At 39.9% G+C, this 21,888-nt stretch overlaps 1 protein-coding gene across 2 annotated transcripts in view; it reads right to left on the bottom strand.

Moving 5' to 3' along the window:
- The window catches only part of RB195_013116 (uncharacterized protein), a gene marked incomplete at both ends in the record, with an annotated part of 43,935 nt that overhangs the window by 14,968 nt on the left and 7,079 nt on the right, over positions 1-21,888 (bottom strand). Inside the window, 7 exons of one of the 2 annotated variants that reach the window (XM_064202793.1) lie at positions 16,804-16,907; positions 16,980-17,128; positions 19,804-19,927; positions 19,996-20,094; positions 20,156-20,251; positions 20,311-20,395; positions 20,470-20,483. In XM_064202793.1, coding sequence (XP_064058675.1) covers positions 16,804-16,907; positions 16,980-17,128; positions 19,804-19,927; positions 19,996-20,094; positions 20,156-20,251; positions 20,311-20,395; positions 20,470-20,483 — 671 coding nt within the window. Of the gene's footprint in view, positions 1-16,803; positions 16,908-16,979; positions 17,129-19,803; positions 19,928-19,995; positions 20,095-20,155; positions 20,252-20,310; positions 20,396-20,469; positions 20,484-21,888 lie in introns of those variants that run through there. The other variant, XM_064202794.1, reaches the window with a different exon arrangement.

The raw sequence follows: 21,888 nt of genomic DNA, 5'->3' as shown, positions 1-21,888 counted from the left end.
AACCGCCCGTAAACAGTAACGCTTCGCAACATACTGATTTGCATATGCTAAATAAGCGCTGGTAACGTTTGATTTGTTGTTCGATGAGGTTTTGAGGTATTGAGGTGGCTGAGGCCGGTGCGGACCTCGATGTGACGAAGTCAGCCCAGTTTTTTCCCCCCATTCCACGCCTTACGTGCTCGCTGCCGGTTCAAGGTCTTCGGTACTCTCGTCGTCGCTGCCGCTGCCGCCGCCGCCGCAACGACGATACGCTATGGTTGTCGTAACGGCTAATTGCGTTGAACCGTCTTGACACCGAGACTATCACCCACGTAGCGATACTTACACGGGGGTCATGCTGAGCGACCATAGTGATGTGATTGTTTGCTGGTAGACATATAGGTTTAGTGAATCTACAGGGTATCTGCCTATCTTCAACAAATTTTTCTCAACCCTAGTAATCCTCTTTGTACGGATGCTAAATGGAATTCAGGAAATACTTCTTTTGTACAGGATATACTTACCACGTATGAATAAATACATTGCACAACTTAGGTGTAAAGCAATATATTCATGTTTCAGTCATTTAAGAGAAGATCTACTGGAGATAATTTCAGGATGCCAACATAAATTGCTTTCCATGGTCAGCAACACTTTTACTTCACAGCAACCTAAACCTTAGATCCCATATGAAGTAAAAATCTATCACAAGGATGGACGAAAACTATTGATTATTCTACTTCTGGCTACATTATTGATTGGAATGGTTTTGTTGAGAGAGAAAAATCAGAAAAGTAGGCAAGAAACTCATGGGACAATCTAGTGTATCCCACGAAAAGTAAAAAAAAACGCATGATCATCAACTTCTTTAGAAAAAAGAGCTGCACTGAACAAAACAAAACAAACATTTAGAGAAATTGAACGTATGAAGATATATATCTAATAATCCCTTGTACTTGTAATAAGCTAATAATTGGTTCGGTTGTCCCACACGTGTTTTTTTCTACGATCTTCAATATTTTAATTCACAGCAAACTGAGTTCTGAGGGTCCCGAAGCGGTCAAAAATCTACCATATCAATGGGTGAAGACTGTTGATTATTCTGCTCAGTATATTATTGATTGGAATGTCTTTGTTATTGGAATTTTTTCTGCTAAGAAAAATCGGAGAAATAGGAAAGAAAATTATGTGACAAGTAGTTATTATATGTCCCATGGAGGATTAAAAACCACCACGCTCATTAACTCGTCTAGAAAATACAGCTATAATACACAAAACGAAATAAACGTTTGGAGAAAAGTCTCTTCCCACGATAGTGTACATTTCAATTAACAGCAACCTGACTCCTAAGCCAAAAAAAAAGTTGTGAGGGAAAAAAACACAAAGATAGGGAAGAAACTTATGGAACAACTTAATATGAAACAAAACTATGAGGCGCAGTCTAGTAATCCTGAGCAGTTTCGATGCGTTTCCGAACTGCAAACACATATAGGTTGCAGAATCGTTCATATCATCACAGTCAATAGGTGAAAAACGCTGTGAACGTCGTCAACGCATGGATTTCTCTCACCATGCAGTTCGTCTATAAATATACTGTTTATTTAGATGAGTAGCTAGAAGAATCCGGACGGACAACTACATCGATGCAGGCACAGACCACTACAGCTTCGATCACACTTTCGGCTATTCACAGACAATGTAGTCCAGTCGATAAGAGGGGCTCCATGGTTCGAAACCGCGCTGGTGCCAGCCAAGCTGTTCATCCCTCCGGTGTAGAGAATTTGGTACTAGACTTGTCTAGGAGGATAAAAACACTGACTTGATCCTCGGCTGGCCCTCACAAGTTCAGTCCAAGGCCAACACGCGATCCAAAACCTCAACGATTACGAATTCCAGTAAAATGCGATAGCGCATCCCAAAGGAACTGATACGCCAGAGACCTTATCCTCTATCCTTTTAACGCATTAGAAGCACAACATTAATCCTTGACCAAATATGTATTCGAACTGACAATGACAGTGACATGAACTGTCAGAAAGTTCAGGCGAGGCGTCCAACACCCTCCAGAGTCAGAACATCATTTCGTGGTGGTGACGAATTAGCTTACAAGTAGATAGTAGAACAGAAGAAAAGATTCAAAGGGTAGAAAAATCGGTTTCGATCAATACTGATCGATCCGACGATGATCTGATGCCTTTCGAAACGCCAGAGATTCACAGAAACAAGTGCACTTGTGCAGTCATCGTAGGTACATATACATACGATGAGTGCCAACGATCCTCGCTGGGAAAACCGGATGTCAGCTGATGACCTCTGAATGATCCGATCACGACCTCTCTAGTCAAGGTACTTAAGCAAATAAACACATTACGAGCGTGTGAATACGCTACAATATTCGCTAGGATCAATCCGATTTATCTACTCAGATCAAAAACTGACCAAAAAATGGTCGTAAATCAATCCGTAAACGATTGGAGCTGACCATAAAAGTCATCTATCGATGGGACGTAGATGACTTTTATGCCTTATATAAATAGATGACTTTTGCAATTTCATCCACGCCCGGCCCTAAATCACTTCAAGCGCCATTTTTCTCCGTGTATGACTCAACTCAGCAGTACCTCGTCGTTCCAAGCATGATGCGTTCCGTCCGCAGAGGCATGTCGTTCCCGTGCACTATCCGAAAGGTAAGAACATCGACGATGTGAAAATTAATTTTTGTTTTGCGACAACACATTGATAACATCGATTGGCGTTTAGAAGAGGATAAGAAAAACAGTTTGAGGAAAAAAAAAGTAGAATTTTTTGAGAGGGTATTTCGTCACAATTTGGGAAATTATCCAAAATACTTAAACTTAACGACGTATTTCGACAACCTACGGATAGAGGGTCCCAGCTAGATTTCTTCGCTTTCCGCTGCTGCTTAACAACCGCAGTAGAAGTTCAGATCCGTTCACTTCCAAACTTCCGGTATGGTTTCTCACCTCACTTCTCCCAACAATTTCACTTCCAGAAAAATGGGAAAAATATAGGAAAATATGAATTTAAGACCTTTATACTGAAGTTATTGTTAAGTTTCTTGTCCCAAAAGTTACTAGATAGTAATACCACAGTGAACTGGATGTCAGTAGCTAATTCCACACACTGGCATCCACTTCGTAGTGATACCGTAACCGTGCAAGATTCTTCCATTGGGATCACACAAGAAGAAAATTTCTTGGACCATCTCGTGGAGGAAAAAGTTGGAGGTCACCAAGAAATTTCCAATCTCCACACAAGTGCATTAGCTCAGAATTGATTGAAAGCTAATTTCTAAATTTTTACAAAATATATTCCTTGTTTACGCAAAAACATCACTTTTCTTCACAGAAAATCAATATTTGCTGTCACGTGATAATAAAATGCGTAAACATTTGCGCCATAATTCGTGGACATGCGAACACCAATCCACTCATAAACTCATATTTGTCCAAACAATCCAGCCGAACATAAACTCGTAATTTAATCCTAACAATGAAAAGCCGCATTGTTATCCGATTGATGGTGGGCGGGTGGGTGACTCGGCCGATTTCATGACAATATGGGGGTGACGGGCCCCGTGGCGCTTTTAATATGCCGCCCACGCAAACATTGAGGCAACAAATGTTGAGGGTACATATGTAACCGTAAATAGGATGATCTCCGCCTTAAATTATGGGATATTCGGGAAGAGACGTGAACAGCGACAATATGTGGTGATTTTCAATAATCCAGCCAATTCTCCTCCGTAGGACGCGCTGAGTGGAGAGAGAGGAAATAGAGGAGTACGGGTACGGTGAAGAGATTCCCGTAGATATTTCGTGATTGGCCCTCAGAGACGTATATAGCGGATATTTATTTGTTTGTTTATTTATTTATTTATGTCTCGATATGTCTCAAGTATCTCCAGAAGTCTGTGCATCCATCCCCCACCAAGACGGGAAATAATCAGGATAATACAGCTAATCCGTGCGAGTTCCCATGTGACCTTCAACGTTCAAAAACGAGGTCGGGATCAAAATTTTCTGCACTAAAACTGTTCTCTAAGCGATACATCGTCGTCGTCGTCGCAATTTTCACCGCATGACCTCAAAAATTTACGACGACGACACTGCTCTTGACACTCGAAGTGCCGGGGGAACGATTCGCGGCGTAGTAATTGTAGGTGGATGGCGGTGGCGGCGGTGTTGGCGCAACTTTGAATGCATGCCGTGCCGCGCGGCGATTGTCGCGCTGTAAAATACGTAATTAAAGAGGATTTTCACCGCGATTACGGTACTTTTGAGAGGATTATCCGCACGCCACGGTGGGAACGTGTTGTCTAGAACCGTCAATTAGAAATTAACCGACAGTTATTCGACCATAAATATTTTGAAAGAAACAGAATGGACTTCTAGCCGAGTTCTTAGGCATGGATCACCATGTCTCTCTACGTCGTTTACTACGTTACGACGAGAAATTCCGAATAATTTAGAAAAATTATAGGGTAATTGTGTTACTCGATGCCCGTGGGAAAAAAATACTTAACATTTCGAAGAAAAATCGAGAGAAGATCTCCATTGACTGTTTGCGGGTAAGTTTGACTCTTGTTCGTTTCATAAAAAAAAATTCATTTAGAAATTATTCATCTTGTATTATTTATGCATAAAGTTGATACAGAAATCCCGTCTATATGACGTCCTGTAGGAAAAATATCTTCTTTTTATTGGATTCTTATATTATTTATATTGGGTTATACCGTAATTATTTATTTACTTATCTACTAGATCGCTATATATTATCGTTTGAGTAAATAAAACACTGAGATGATTACGGGTGGTCCGCATTTACAGAATACCCACTAATTATGACGTCATATAAACTTAAAACGTGTGATTGTTGCGCGTCTGACGAATTCATGCCGGATAGCGAGGCAGTATGTAAACATTAGAGAGCGAAAAGAAATGTTAGGACAACATATGATGAACCGACATACGGACGTGCTTAATTCATGCCGATACAAACGATTTTCACTTCCTTTCGAGGTGAAGAATCTGTCTGTTCACAGTTTTCCATGGAATAACGGATGATTTTCTGTCATGGTCAAAAAAGAGGAAAGATCAGGTAGCTCGAATGAGGAGGACAGGCCTCGGATCATTTTGTTTGCTTTTTTCTAGGATCTCTAGAAGGTTCTAGACGATGGAAGTTTTCCCCTGAATAGTGCCGCCGCTTCACCGCTGAATAAATACCATCATCAGATCAGCTGAACTTACGTGTCAGGTCAGATGAACGCGGAAAAAAAAATCCGGAATCTTTCATCAATCAACAGTTTTTCATTGTTTACCGAGTGGACTGAACGTGCGAAAAAAAGGTCATCCTTAAGATGAGTATCTAGACGAATTTAGGTCACAAACGGGTAAAAAAACGCCGGCGCGGCGACATCGTACGTCTGATTGAAGTATGGAGGACATTAATATTGATCCTCATACATATTCTTAGGGATAGTATGGATATGTTACGGAAACTTTTCAGATCCCAAAACTACCGCGAAATGGTTTTCGAAAGGGTTCGTAGATCTACCGAGATTAATGGAGTCGCGTTTCCAAAAAGCATATCGTAATGGTGGATAAAATTGAATAAATTACAGTAATACATTGATTGTTAGCCGATTTTCCGGGTACCTGCGGTAAAAACGCAGTAAGAAATCAACGGTGAGCGCTTCCTAAAAGGCGATAAAACAACACCTGGAACTCTATAAATAGCAAGTTTTTTTTTCCAAAAATTTTCTGAGAAGATATTTTTTAAATTCTAAATTCTAAAGTCTAATTTCCGTTGTCCATCAAAACCAAAGGAACAGAGCTCATGTTCGAAATCCCCTTCATTTTTTTTTCGATTTTCCCCTACAAATTCCATTCCGAATCTGAATTTTGGGCCTTGTTCATGTTCAGCCATTTCTTAAAGGATTTTCAAGGTCCTCATAAAAGAACTTGCTTATTTACTTAGATGGTGTTCCTTCACTGAACGTGTGGGTCACAGCACGTTTTTTCAGTCGCTCCTTTCCCCCATCATCGTCATCCAAGATATCCTCAAGTTTCGTGAGTGACGTTGACGAGGTCATTGAACCGTATCCAGCTGATCCCTCAGCTGGTCCACCCACACAAAATCAGAATAAAGTAGCTACGATGGGGCCAAACTCATCAATTTTGAATGAATTGGACAATTTCGAGTCCGTCCACTTTTCGAGTTTTTTCTTGCACTTTGTTTCTTTTCTTTTTTTTTGTTAGTACATACACAAAAAAACTACTGCTCTACTTCCAAATTTCCACGAACTCTCCTAGTGAACTTTGGAAGTTTCATCACCTGAGTAAGAAACCAAGGAAACGAACAGATACCGTAGTCGTCGAGAGTCCTTTGATATGGAAACAAAGTTGAACCGGTCCTATGAAATCGTTTGTTTTTATCGTATAATAGCCAGATGCGGTAGATGTTATCTAGCAAAGCACGTCACAAATCAGGCAAGCAACGGATAGCGAACGATCGCGCTGTGTGCGTGCGTGTGTGTGCGAATCGCTTCCAAATCGCCGGTGCGATGGCGTAACTTTATGTGCCAATCAACATGTTAAGAAAACCGCACCATATCAGATGGAAATCGTTTGAAGAAGAGGAGAGAAGAGACGCCACAACGAATAGAGATAAATTTCTATGAGAAAGTTCACGGTCGGCGCCGGAACGGTCGAAACGTATCTGAAAGCGGTATCCGCCTTCTTTTTTATTTGTCTTCTGAGAATAAATGGGAACGTTCGCAAAAAGTGGAAAAGAGCAAAGTTTTAAATTAAATTTAAAAAAGATAAGAAGTTAGAAGTAAAGTAAAAGTAAGAAGATAAGAATTTAAAAAAGATATAAAGTGTGTACAGAGTGTCTGGCGTTAACCAATGCGCTTGGGATCCGCCACCACGTTCATTTCAATTCAGAATTAAAAAATTAAGGAACCTATAAAATAAATAAAAAGGAAGGGACAAAATGAGCTAATCTGGGGGAAAAAGAAAATTTTGGAATAAATTTAGTAAAAAAGAGAATTTAAGCATCTCAAGAAAAAATTACATTGTGATTTTTGCTTGAAGCTAAGAAAATCTATGTTCATGTAAAAATTACATGATAGATTAAGGTACCTTGGAGTGCCTTACTAGGGCACCATGCGCTTTTCTTTGTTCAAAATAAATGGGACCCATTCGCAGAAAATGCAAAAATTAAAATAAATTTCAGGAAAAAATTACATAAGATAGATAGTAGACCATAGATTAATCGAGTACCTTTCCTAGAGTAATAACGTTATTATCAGGAAAGCAGCGTCACACACGATGTTATCAGTTATTAACAGTTTCGGCAATCGAATTCAAAGAAAGAGAAGGAAAGAACTGTCAAGGATTGAAAATAGTTGGCGCGGTCATGACGTTGCAACAAAAATCTTTTTATTATTACTTACAAATTTCATTATTGTTATCAATATTATTTTAAATCGTCTCATTTCCAAAGAATTTCTTTGAGCAAGAAAAATATCGACGATGAAAAACAAAAATTCATTAAAAGACCTTGAGCGGGAGGCATCAGTTATGCTTCTTTTTGGAAAAAAAAAGTTTGAAAAAAAATTACAGCTCTGATTTCATGGTTGAACTAATCTCTGAGTTGTGTTTACAAATTCGCAGAGAACTGTTGCCGAACCTCAACACAATTTTTTAACGAGTCTAGGTCCCTTAACTAAGGATAGTGTTTATAAGGGTGATCCGATAATGTTGATTGTAGCATTCAGGGCACGTAAAGCATCAAAAAACGATCAAATATCGGAGAATCAAAGGAAAAATCGAAAAAAAAAATCCATAAAAAAGTTAATGAGAAGCATTTTTGTGAAGCTTTTTTCCAAATACTTAAACAAACTAGTAATGCTCTAAAGACTCTCAATACGGTGTTTTCCCAGTTAAATGGGTCCCTCCTAGTGTAGAATGCGAAAATGAAGCAAAATCAACGGGAAAATCATTGAAATCCGAATCCTATTGAAATCCCGAAATTTGAGAGAGACATTGAGATAAACATAAAAACTGAGAGAAAAGAGAGAAAATTGAGAAGCCTAGCACGACGATCTGTGACGTATGGCATGCCATAACAGTTTATATCGCTTGATCGCTGACACCCGAGCTAAATAAACACAAACGGAGACCGCAAATTGATCGAATGACTTGCCCCGTATGTACGTACTGTGCGTTCTTCTACGCACACACACGTACATATACACGAATCAACATAACACACACACACACACACTTCTACTCTCGAGGTCATTCAGGGTCAATGAATACGACAAACTATAAATAATATAGGAATCCAATAAAAACATAAGATATTTTCCCTTTAGGACGTCATGCAGACGAGATTTTGGTATCAACTGGTAAAAAAATATTTTTTTTTATGAAATGTATTAAAGTTAAACTTAATCAACTATGACAAACTTGACTAGAAAGCCAGAAAAAAGGTAATGGAATAAAAATCTAACGGTTAGAGGACACAGAACCCATGGGAACATTCAAGGAATCTTCATAAGTCTAGAAAAATTTGAGAGAAAACATATATTCAAGAAATTGGGATATAGTAGCCATGTAGTCGGTAGGCGAAAAGTTAGGAAGTGAAAGAAAATAAATGAAAAGCGTCGGAAAAGCGTGCGAGAAGAACGTATGTCCAAGAAATTGAAGTTTAAGTGTGATTAGAGTTGAAAAACGGTCGAAAAACCTAAGAGAAAAACTTCCAGATTCAGAAATTAGGACATTAAAAGTTAGGTGGTGGATGAAAATTTAAAAAATAAAAGGAAATTGTTAAAAAAAAACATCTGATATTCTATTCAAAAATCTAGAAAATAGACATTATTTATTTTGCGCATTTGCAGATTTTTCAGCAGTATTTTCAAACACTACTCCACGTAAATTTACAAAAAAAATGTGAGAAATCAAAAATCTCTCTCGTATGAATTTTCTAGAGAATCCGCGTGAAAAATTAGAAGATATCGTAAAATTTGGATGGACATAAAGGAAGTGGATTGGTGGGGAACTGGGCATTGATTTCCTCAGTAACAAGTTAGTTTTTTTAGCTCCAAACCAGTTGGTTCCTCAAAATAATCGAAAATAAATAAATTGAACGACGACAATAAAAAGTATGAATGACAAATGGCGAGTTTTAGTACTAAAAGTGCAGTTTTCAAGGCTCAGCTGTATTTTGGAAACGGAAATTGACTGAGAAACTAAGAGAATCAGCAAGAAAAACTAGAATTATAGGTGATTTTATGAGAAAAAAATAGGATCAACTGGAAAAGGACCCGTTCTATCAAGGAATAAGGCAAATCGATGAAAAGCGCGTAGGCAACGGCAAAACGTCCGAGCACAGGGGTCGCAAAGATCAAATCGGATCAATAGGTCTTATCAGTTCATCGATATCGGTGATACGCGTATCTAAAAATCTCTTACTAATTTGTCGTTTGATTTCTTAAATTAAGCATTTAAACAAACTAATAATATGATTCGACGTTTCTTTGACCGAAGACCCGGAACAGTTCGGATATCGTGACACAAAGAAAAAAAGATGGATTAGTAACACCAATGAGGGCTAAGTATTAAACCTCAAAATTGGCCTGGATTTGCATAATCATAATAATCTAATTTAAGATAATTAATTTAATAAAAGAAATAAAGCATAAGAGGAAGTTTGGTCACCACCTTAAAATCTGTTCTATTTATAGATTATTGATCCAATTCACGTAGTTGTTTAGTTTTGCCGGTACGATATGTGAACCTATCAAATGTGTCAACTGTCACGTATCGTATTGTTTATTATTTATTCACATTGACCGATTGTTGCTGATACGGTCGATTTAATAAGTGCTGCTATTTACCGTACCACACGTAGACGCGTGCAAATTTGAGGAATTTGTCTAACAACGATGTTTCAATGAGTGACATGAGGAAATCAAATAAATATAAATATAATATAATAGTCAAATAAATATAAATATAATATAATAAATAAGTTTTTTTTTCTCGTCTCAAACTACAATGGATTCAAAAAAAAACTCGTATGGGATTCTCAGTATAAAAAATTCCCTTTCTATCCACAAACTTTTCCTAATCCTCTAATTTAATAGAAGAAATAAATAATAATAATATTTAATAAATAGGTCCTAATAATCTAATTTGATAAAAGAAATAAAGCATAAGAAGAAGTTTGGTCTTTTTTTCTTTTCCGTATGTAAACCGAAACGCTTCTCTTATTATTTAGCGGATCTTGATTTGATTGATCGATTGATCGATTAATTGATGAGTTGATTTTTAGGATTTCTAACCTGAAGATCAACATTTCAACTTATTAGGAAAAAGAGAAGAGGGAGGACTTAGTATACACGATGTGGATTGGTAGTACAGGAGTTTTGGGAAAGATTTTAAACAAATTCCGAACCTAAAGGATCCAAAAAAAGACTTGTGAAGTTCTGCAGCACCAGCTTAAGCTCTTACCATTTTAAAAGGAAAAAAAAATCATATTCCTCTCCAGAAATTATACAAAACTTTCCCCGCTACCCGCTTTTTGTAACATAATTTGTTGTAATTTTATTATTACAGGTCATTCAATTGTATACTGGCATTATTTTTCTCCGAGCGAGAAACGCCCTAGTTAGTGCATAAAATAAATAAACAAGTATGTATATACGTGTAAGTAAACAAGCCTAACTCAGCTGTGGTTATCTTGTAGAGGACCTACATTCCAATCGGTTTTTTGCTTTATTTGATCACATTCCTTGCGAGCGTTCCTAGTATTTATATACCATTAAATACTTAACGAACGTTCAATGTTTGCTGATGTCTTATCGCTTTTGGGAGGTGAATGCCGCTTCCACAGCGTTGATGCAGACCTTTAATCTATGACGGTAATAAGTGACATATTAAGTGGTTCCGCCTAAGAGGTCAACTGCGGTTTCTCCCTAGTAAAAAGACTAATTTTCTATTTTTTTCTACTTTTCCTGAACGTTCTTATCAAAGAATAATTTACGGAACTTAGCGACTTTTTTTGAAGAAAGATTTTCCGATTCTTTCAAGATCATTCGGGAAAAGTAGAAAAAAAGCGTTTTTTTTTGTTTTTTTTTCAAGTTTTAGAACGGAAACAAAGCTCAGGAGAACAAAAGGCAATGTGTAGTGTGAACTTTGTCGCAGATGATGTCTACTAATCTAAATCTTTGGATGATTGATTGACTGATTGATGAACTCCTGAAGCTGGTACTCAATTCTCAGAAAAAAGTTTTTACGTCCACTCCTTCAATGGCTTCAGGACTTAGTTCCGTAGTCAAGATTAGAGGAAAAGCCTGTGAACAAAAATTTGTAGATTTAGGATTGAAATTAGGAGTGGAGAGAACAAATGCACTGTGGACCACTTCACCGTGGTAGACCAGCTTGGCTGTTAAAGTTAATATTTTGTTCATAGCCAGAAGACGTCTTTTCGTCAAAGGCAACACAAGATACAGGCCAAGACCACAAAATTGACGATGATTGGGTTCCGCTCGCTCGCAGGCGCGGCGCGTATGCCTGCGCCCGCATACGTGAGACGTTCTTAGGTGTCTTGTAGGAACATTTTATCTCTTCATGGCAGATAAATGGAATTTGGTGTGATCGCACTTACACTCGTAACCTACAGTCCTATCTTTTCGTGAAAAGATTCCAACGTCATCAGTTTCGTAGTATGCTGCTCTTAAAGGCATCATCCCACGAATCGGGAGTGGTACGGGTTTCAGGTGGGTTCTGGGGTGGTGAGTGCTTCAAATTGTTAAATATAGATTAAATTCCAAAGATTTGACCGTACATAAGGCAGGAACTTTAGATTCACCAGATTAAAATATCGCTGAAGTGCTGCCGCATGGCGAATACTCAAAAATAAAAGAAATATAAAAATTAAATAAATAAATAAAAAGAATAAAACGGAGTCGCTTGGTTGGCTTTAAGTCGGTAATAATCATTGTAAGGTGAAAACTTGGACTCTCTAATATTAATACTTGACACACTGAAAAAAAAGAACAATCGATCTAACTTCAGAAAAAAAAAGGAAAAAACCCCAAAAGAACAAAAAAAGCAGGGATCTGGTGAAATTCCGGTAAAGTAGTGCATCTTTTTGAGATCGATTTGCAATAAAGAGTTTCCTTAGGATGCTTGTGAATATAAATTGGCGGGACTAAAATCTCCATGGATTTTGACCGCAACTCTACTTATGGGAAATTTCCAAGAGTATTGTAGACTTGTAGGCTACTTACTGGGCAGTAGAACTCTTTTCAAGGATGGAAGAAAAATTCACATGTGTCCTTGTCCGTGTAGAAACAGAATCTGAGGATCGTGAAGGAGCATACCATGTAACAAAATAATTCTACAGTAATTAGTTCGCAGCGATACGCAAAACGAGTTGCGGAAGTAGCTCGGAAAAGTGCCAAGACGCGGCCATCATTTCCGGACAGATCGAGGAAAACGTCAATGTTGCCGGTTTGTGAAGTGCGTAAAGGCAGCCAAAGGTGTGCGGTAGGGATTTACGCGGCAGCAGTGAAGGAGAGTACGAGACGTGCAAACACGCACACAGACACACACCACACACACGCACAACCGTCGAATGATGGTCGGTATTGTCACCGAAGGACCAACACACACACATACCGTCGGTTATACAATAGCCGAAGTGAAAGAGTATGCCCGTACCTTCACAATGGAATCGGTTAAAGATGAGAAGAGAGTATGGCGATAGTTGTAGACACAGATTCTCTACGATGACCAAGAAGAAAAAAAAAGAACTCGACGAACTTCACGCGCACAAACATCACGCCAGACACTTGCTGCGTGTTCTTCAACTTCCCCTTCGTTAGCTGCGGCAGATGATCTAGATAGTTTCTACTGCTGAGAAAGTAGAAGACGGCAAGGATTCCCGATTACACAGAAGATTTATCTTTTCCATCTGGAAATGTGCAGTCCTAAAACAACATCACCCTTTTCTACCCTAGTCACCCTAGTTTAGCATGTATGGACTTCCCCCACGAATGGATAGGGTTAGGGATGTATGTAGTATGTAGTATGTAGTAGTAGTATGGAGACGGAGTTGTCACACCGAATCTTCCTATGAGGCGCATAATAACACGTCTCGTCTGTGACCACGGCACATTGATTGTCCGTTCGCTCGCGGACGCGGCGCGCACGCCTGCTCTCACAGACGTGGCGCGTCATCAGGTGCGTCGTAGCAGGATTCGGTGCGACAAGGCGATTTCTCACGCCATTTTTCTGAATAATTAGAGGGAATTGAGCGTGAGAGCATCTATTGTTGGGTTCTCATTTTGCTAAGAGTGTCATAACGGCAGGGTTAAGCAGAAGATTGCGCAGAGCGCTAAAACATGTTGAGTCGTATATTTGGGAACTTTTCCGAATAAGGACTCACTACAAGTTGAATCACTACTGGGTGCGTGGGAATTGCTGGTACATGGAGCACGCGCAAAGTTTATCAAGATTAGGAGCTGACAACTTTATGTATCACATTTGGGGCGTGTTTCTTGTTATTTGTTATGGATGCAATCTAATTCCAGGAGCTATCCGGTTATTTTTAGCATGTCTAAGCCGTCAAGTCATCGTCGCCCCATCGTCACATCAACATCTTAGGCAAGGGACTCAGCCACGCTGAATTCAGCAACGTCTGGGGATAACGCGACTGCTTGTATACGGAACCATTCAACGCTATAAGGACATGGAAAACGAGAATGATCGTTCTGGACGAGGTAGGTCGATCCTTGGTCACTCTAAGTGCTATCAAGTAAGCCCCTGTGGGGATCTGCAGAAATCAAGAACCTTCTGTCCGTCAAATGTCGCTTCATATGGAAGTTTCTAATCCATCAATCGTCTGCTTCTCTGGGCACAGTCTTATTTAGTAACACGTCAATGGATGCGCTTTAACAACACGAAGCTCCAAACCAGCAATATCGCCTCCTCCAGGATTGGTGCCCGCGGAAATGCCCTAATTTCATCTCGTAAGCGGTGGCTGTCATGTTCTTTTCACTTAAATCTGTTAGATTATTCATTCTGGAAAATGTTGGAGTCAAAAGCCTTCAGAAAAGGCTATCGCAGTGTCGACACGTTGGAGAAACCGGTCCAGGTCTGGGAAGAGCTAGACGAAGTCCCCTACTTGCGTGCAACCGTCTATGAATTCCTCCCCCTTCTCAATACCTGTATTGTAGCTGGAGGAAGAAACTTCGAGTTATGATCCAGCACTTGCTTCCTATAACTAGTAAGTGTTACTTTACTATAATTTTTCCACGATTCTTCGATTTCTATTTGATACGGCCACTTTACCGCGTACCAATACTTTTGACGCACCCTGCGGTACCTTTCGTCCTAACAAATTTCAAAATTACATGTGCAATCCGGGAGATCGCATAATGGACACGTCTTCCTCAAAGTCCCCATAAAAAGGTTAACTAGCAAGGAAGAACACTATTTCCCGGAAGTTATCGATCCAAAGGGTAACAAACGTCAATAATAGGAAATGGCATGACCATAATCGATTAAGTCACCATCCACCAGAAGGAAAGAGGTTCCTGCTGTACAGGTTCTCCTTAGAACCTCCCTCGCAATCGCCTTTACGATCCTATTATGCCCAATAATTTGATTTAGAGCCCAGGTTCAGGTCCCGCAACGAAGTTCACATATCTCTGAGACCCGCTTTCGCTGCCGCCATCGACCAGTCTTATCCTGTAGAGGCGTATAGCACAATTTTCGATCGAATACTTTAGGGAGTACAGTCTTTCTTGTTGAAGGATGTCAAGAGACGTGACTACCGGAAGGTAAATTTCTGTCAATGGATCCAGAAGAATGGAGCTGCTGCTGTACACACTCGAAGTATGCACACCCGGCTTAAAATTCCTTAATGATCATATAATATTATAAGATAATAATTTAACTTTTTTGCGAAAATAGACTCTTCGTTCTCTACAGGTTAAACGAAATTATTTGTAAGTCAAGATTGGTAATCTAGTACAAAGGAACCCCAAATAATTTAGTTTAAAAATACTGCAGAAAAATAAAAAATAAGATCAAGGAGTAAAAGGTTAGTATAATTGGAAGATGAGAAGTAAAGGAATAACGTTCTTTTGAAACCATAAGTTTAACATTTCGATCATTATTTGAAGTTTATTTGGTATGAAAGCTGTGAAAAGATTGGGGCAACACAACGATGCTGATCAAGAAAATGGAAACGTCTAAAAAGACAACAACTTGAACTGTTCTGTTACGAATCATTCCATCCTGAAGAACAGGAAAATGCAGGTTTTCTTCTAACGTTTAATGCATAAATTGCATACCGGTTCGTGAATTCAGTTGTAGATTTTAAGCACTTCTAGAAAATGAGCTGCGAGGGGAAAACGAGAGAAAATCCTTTTGCAATGTTTAGGAAATAAGTATTTTTCCGGTGAACTTAGGTTATTCAAAAAAAAAAAAAAAAAAACTAACATATGCAGGTTTTCTCAACGTATTTTTTTTAAGTTGCAGAACATTTCGGAATATAAAACACCGACATCTCCTCTTCTTTCTTGTTTCTGTTTCTGGTTTCAGTTTTTTTTTTTTTTTGCAAGAATTACTACAGTAATTCTTAGTCGACGATAACCAAGTATAGAACTGTCAGAACGATGAAACGCGATGTAGTTGCACGAGCTGTTGCGCCGGAGCAACGCGGTTTTAACCGCCCGCGGACGCCTTGCGAGCGGTTTACTTGGCTATTTGCCAAATTTTGCCAAGTGACGTCATCCGAACCGATATTGCCTACAATTTTCCGATTGTTTTCATTTTTTTTTTGTTTTCTTTCTGTCTTTTCATCTGAGTTTTTTCTCGTATTCTTGTTGTTTGCTGTATTTGCTTCTGCTATAGAGATCTAGGGTTGGGTGTAGTGTAGCGGTTAGAGGTTCCGCTTCCTGCACGATCGAACGGAGGTTCGAATCCGCCCTAGTGCTCAGCAAGCCTTTCATCCCTACGGGGTCGATAAATTGGTACCAGACTTGACTGGGAGGATAAAAACACTGACTTGACACATCGGCTAGCCCCCGAAAGTTATTGTATGGACCAGTTACACGTTCGTGAACCTCAAACGATTCTGAATTGAAGTGAACGTGGGGGCGCATCCCAAGCGGATTGATGAACGGCGAACAATTCAACCTTTTATCCTTATAGAGATCTAAATTCATATATTTCTATATTGTCCTCAAATTATTGTATTGCCTTTCGTTCACGTTTTGCTTCTGAAAATTGGTTCAAAATTGTATTTAATTCTATGCTTTTGTTCTTTTTTGTTTCTTTGCCTACTCTCCTTTTCTTACAGACCAAAAAAGAACATTGACATAGAAATAAATACATGAACACAAACAAGACAATAACTTGAGAACAACACAGACACAATATAGATCTACATAACAAGAGCAAAAACAGCAAAATTAACAAAAATACGAAAAAAAAAGAAACTTAAAAGACCAAAAAGAAAAAAAAAGTGCGACAATTATTGATCCGGATGATGTCACTGCGGCAAATTGCCAAGCAGACAGCTCACAGGACGCTGCGAGCGAGGTTAAAAACGGCGTTGCTCCAGCGCGACCGCTTGTGCAATTACACCGTGCTTCAGGTCGTTTCGACCTGACTATATGTTCGACAGCGACCACATTCGCTTTTCAGATTCTGTTATTTTTTTGCCATCATTTTCCGTGACGCCACACCCGTATGCGTAAGATTATGAACGCCTTACTTCTGTCGAAGATCTTGCGCCATAGCAGTGATCGCGCAATCTTCTCGAGCTGGTGATGGTAACGTAGGAAAGTTCAACACGTACGGCAAATTCGTGACACCTTGCTAAAAAAATAACTGTTAGTCATAGCGATTAATAGCACCTACGAGTTTTGAAGAAAAACTTTAATTCCCTACCTCTTCAATTTGTTCGCGATGTATCGGTAGCGCGAATGCTTCATCAGCATAGTCAAGAAATGTTGAACTCGTTTCTGGCGGATGGAATATGGCTATTCGCCATCCACCACGTGCCAGCGCAGTTAGCGTTGGACCATAGTTGCCGGCGTCTAAAAAAATGTATTTGCGGTCGCATATCATCATTTATAGTAAAATTTGTAGACGGGACGAGTAGAGTCATCCGCCTATGCCGGAATGATTGTATCATGCCTGCAGCAGGAAAAAAATAACTTTTTTCTTTACCACCCACATGCTCTCTTAAAGGCATCACTCCACGAACTTGAGGTGGTAGGGATTTCAGGTGGAGTATTCGTATACGTCATAGTAGATTATGGAGAGAAAAGTGATTCCGTCCATTTCTTCCTAACTGCCGTAAAAAACCGTGCGGAAGATACGGCTTCAGGCGTTCTGGCGCACTTTTTTCAACAAGGAGTTCTACTGGAGCGCGCCAGCTTTGTGCGGCGCCGCATCTTCCGGAGCGTTTTTTACGGCAATTAGGAAGAAATGGACGGAATCACCCCCCCCCCTCTCCATAATCTACTATCCCTTATAAGAATACTCCACTTGAAATCTGCACCACCTCAGATCCGTGGGGTGATGCCTTTAACCGTTCCCTTGTTTAAATCGAACGTACCACGTAGCCCTTCAGGTAAAGAAAAGCAGCGGATCCAACGCACACTGTGACCACTGGAATGCCAGTTTATCATTTCGCCTTGTTCAACCATCACTTCATACGTGTTATATGTACTATTTTATTTTTTATTTTACTTATTTTTTTACTTGTATATGACTCCTCCACGGACTACTCATACAGGGTCATCCTATACTTCCAAAAATACAAGTACAAGTCAAATATCCTTGGGATGCAATCATCTGCGACTCAGACTTGTTAATGTGTAGCAAGTGTTTTATTAGTAGGTGCCAGGAGTTCTAATTTTACCCAATCGATACCCAATCAAGCTCACAGTTACAAATCTAATGATTTCCAATATTATAAAAGAATAAAGGATAAAATTTCTGGCGTTAACTAATCCGCTTGGGATACGCCACCACGTTTACTTCGATTCAGAAACGTTTGAGGTTTACGAAAGTGTGACTGGCCCATCACAATGACTTGCGGAGGCTAGCCGATGTGTCAACTCAGTGTTTTTATCCTCCCAGACAAGTCTGGTAGCAATTTATCGACCCTGGATGGATGAAAGGCTTGCTGAGCACTAAGGCGGATTCAAACCTCCGTTCGATCGTGCAGGAAGCGGAACCTCTAGCCGCTACACTACACCCGCCCCTCCAATATCATAATAGAGATCAAATTGAGGCAAGTTATCAAAGATTGCGAAAAGATTCGAATTCGTGTCTTTTTTGTCTCCTGTTAAAGGACTAGCGATTTCACTGCATACGTGTTTATCTTTCGGAACTGTGAGATGATCCCATATGAGTAGGCTATAGCGAATGACTAAAAAGATGAGATTTCTCTCTTTTAAGGTCTTTTTTATTCTGGCTTTTCTTCGTTATGCCGCCTTAGCGTCACTGGGTACGCCTTCATTGATGTGGTTGATGCTGATAACAAAGATGCACATCAGGAGCGATTTTATTTCCAATACTTATCAAAGGGTAGTCGTATTATCATTATGCTTGACGTACCTACAATCAATTCTAGACAAAAATGACGTTGTCATCACTGTGATGTTTATGGATACCAAAGTAAGGCAGCTTAACCCTTTCTTCAAAAAATGACATCTTCTCGAACGATAAAGTCCTATACAATCAAGCCTTATCACACTTTATGCCTGGGAGAATGACGTTATACCATGCGAGTAATAGCGAATATGAAAAAGATAACCAGAACCAGATTTTTTTATGTAGTAAGTGTCCGCGCACTCTAAACAATATGTCTCACGCCCTAATCCATACGGGTTACTGTGTTTGACCTTGTACATGCGTATTTTTTTGATTCTACAATAATATTAGATTGAGTCGAAAGTTCTTGGACAATGTGGTAGTGATGGCTTCTAGAGATCATCACTCAGCAAAGAACTAACGAAAGTGGGCGCGATAGCTAGCGTTTGATAGAGTATAAAAGGTTCTTCAAAGTGTAGGTTACCAATTAGACCAAGCCAGTTCCTTTCCAGGAATGGTCTAATTGGTAACCTACACTTTGAAGAACCTTTTATACTCTATCCTTTCCATCATGCTCCGCAATTTTAAGCCGTCATTACCCCGCCTCCGCAACGTCATACTCTTCCTTCATCTATCTGGCCAACTACCAGGATATCGATAGTCGTCTGAAGGAAAGGAAGTTTACAAGGAGCACACCCCCAATAAGTACAGTCTACAAATGGCACTAGAGGTTCGCGTCGGGCGACTATTGCATCAAAGATAAGGACCGTTCGGTATGTCTGGTGGAGTTGGATTTGGACTTGCTGCGGAGACAGGTGGAAACCGATCCGTATCAAACCACTCGCGAACTGACAGTCGCTCTTGCCGTGAGACAAACCGCAGTTACTTTGGACTTTGTGGAGTAGTTATAGATAAGGTTCTGAAAACAATTAAACTTCGGCGAGTACTTTGTTTTTTTTTTGCTTAATGTTTAGGTGTCAAGGAACCGGCTGATTAAGTTATTTACATCCAGAGATAAGCGCACCACTGAGTCCCCCCTCCCCCAGCCAGACTACATTTTACCCACTTGTGCATGTGGTAGACCTCAAACCTTGGTTTCTAATTCTTGCTACTATTGTGTTTGAGTTGTTTGGCTTTTCGCTTCACCTCCTCCTGTTCGGGAACGTACCAGAAACGAGGGCGATCAATCCCGGCGCACCGTTCATAGTGGATGCATGCCAAAGCATTCGTTGACATAACGGTTCCTCAATCGAACCCTCTGCCGATAATGACATATGCGCAATCTCGCCGTGCTAAAATACTATGAACAATTTCATCTAAGATTTCGACGAAACATTCCATCTTTTTACACACACACCACCTGAAAATGTTCCGCATAGTCCGTGATGTCTTTTGGCGTCGCTCGAACGTCGCAACAGAAGAAAAATTTGTCAAATTCAGCTGATAATTTAACTACTACCTAAAAATCGTTACTACGGTTCTACTACACATGTCATCCACGTATATAAAAATGAACATACATGTTTAATCAGACTTTCGATCTTTTCTTGTGATATGGGTACAGAATGGTAGTTATAGTATACCAAAAGTGGTCCTTCATCGCTCATTGTGTGATTCTAGAAACGATTTGATGAAGTTTGAAGAAGTTAGAGTCTAGGGTAACATGTCAACCTACCGTATCGCCTGCTGAATGATGTCTCAATGAAAACTGTCTTTTTAAATCCGACCGGCTGCAACTGTTGAACGAGTGGCACAAAATCCTACCGCACATCCATAGTGTGATATAAACTAACTCATATCAAGCTTCAAAAGAAAAACTCATTTTTATAAATACCACCACCTACTCATCGCAAGAATTCACTTGTTAGTTATGGGCACTAGTAGAGAAATTAAAGGCAGCAAAGCATGAGATTGACGATGTTGGGATCGATCCAGGATAAGATAAAGTTAAGCGCGTGGAGTACGTATATGATCACGTGCGCGCTCAATTTCCTAATTCTCTGGCCGTGTTGAAGGACGACGTGGAAGCGACCATTTGTACGAATTTTCCTACGAAACATCTCATTACGCCCCACCCTCTCCTACACGCGTCGCGCTTGCAAGCGAGTGAATGATAGTCAATGGAGTTTCCTCGACCGTGTATTCAAGTTAAGTCAATGGATAGGCCACTGGCGAGAGAACTGGCGCGTGTGCAAAGATGGGGTTACAAGAAGCGTCGTAGGGAAATTCGTGCAACAGGGTTGCTTCTCATGCTGATTTTCAGCATTATTAGGCGAATTGAACGTGAACATGCCCATACTCCTAATTAATCCCCTAACATTATCCTTTCATCCTTTCCTTTCCCAACGCTGTCGATTTTATGGCACCCCTCCTCTAAGCTTTTACTGTATCCAGCTCTTGTCTGTCTGCTAGTGCTTGAGGTCTGGACTATAATTGTCGGCGCTAAATTTAGAGTGAGAGAATGTAAGGAACTAGTTTCTACAATAGAATCGTTGTAATAACGATAAGATCTTAAAAGCTCTCTCGGAGAAGCATGACTGTCTCATTTTGAAAGTATTTTAGCTAGCCATAGGCATCAGTATTTATGTTTCCCTTGTCTGGTGATCACGATGCCGGGAATTTTTATGCACGACACACATACACATATACACATCCAAGTATACATTTTAGCTGGCTATTTTAGATATAGTACACATATATACATACATATACATATACACAGATACACACATACATGCAAACTGTCCTGCTTCAAAGGTATCATCCCACGAATCTGACTTGGTATGGAATTCCGCTAGGCAACTCTATACGGGGTTGTAGATTCCGGGATCAGGGGTGGTCCCGCTCATCTCTCCCTAATAACAGTGAAAAAAGTGCATGAAAGACTCCGTTTTTCATGACGATTCCAGTTGCAACGCTCCACACTTGTACCAGCGCCGCATCCAGCTGCGCAGCGGTCGAAAGCCAACGAGTTCTCCTTGGCTGCTTATTCAAGTGAAACCTACGAATAGGTTGTTAGGGGACCAGAACGTATACATAGAGGAGCGTTCTAACGTTTCTCGTAGGAACTAAAGCGGTGGCCGCGCCATTTTTTTTAGGACGATTAGGGAGAGCTGAACGGAAGGACCGCTGATCCCGCAATCTACAAGTCTCTCTGCATTTTGTCACGTGGATTCCCTCTCCACGTCAGATTCGTGGTATGTTCCCTTTGGTGGGACCGGTAGTTAGCCCAAACATAAGTAAAAGCGCATAC

The sequence above is a fragment of the Necator americanus genome, chromosome V, assembly GCF_031761385.1.
Source record: "Necator americanus strain Aroian chromosome V, whole genome shotgun sequence".
In the NCBI taxonomy this organism is placed as follows: Eukaryota; Metazoa; Nematoda; class Chromadorea; order Rhabditida; family Ancylostomatidae; genus Necator; species Necator americanus.
The sequence above is the reverse complement of the archived record's forward strand: the minus strand, read 5'-3'. Positions and strand labels throughout refer to the sequence as shown.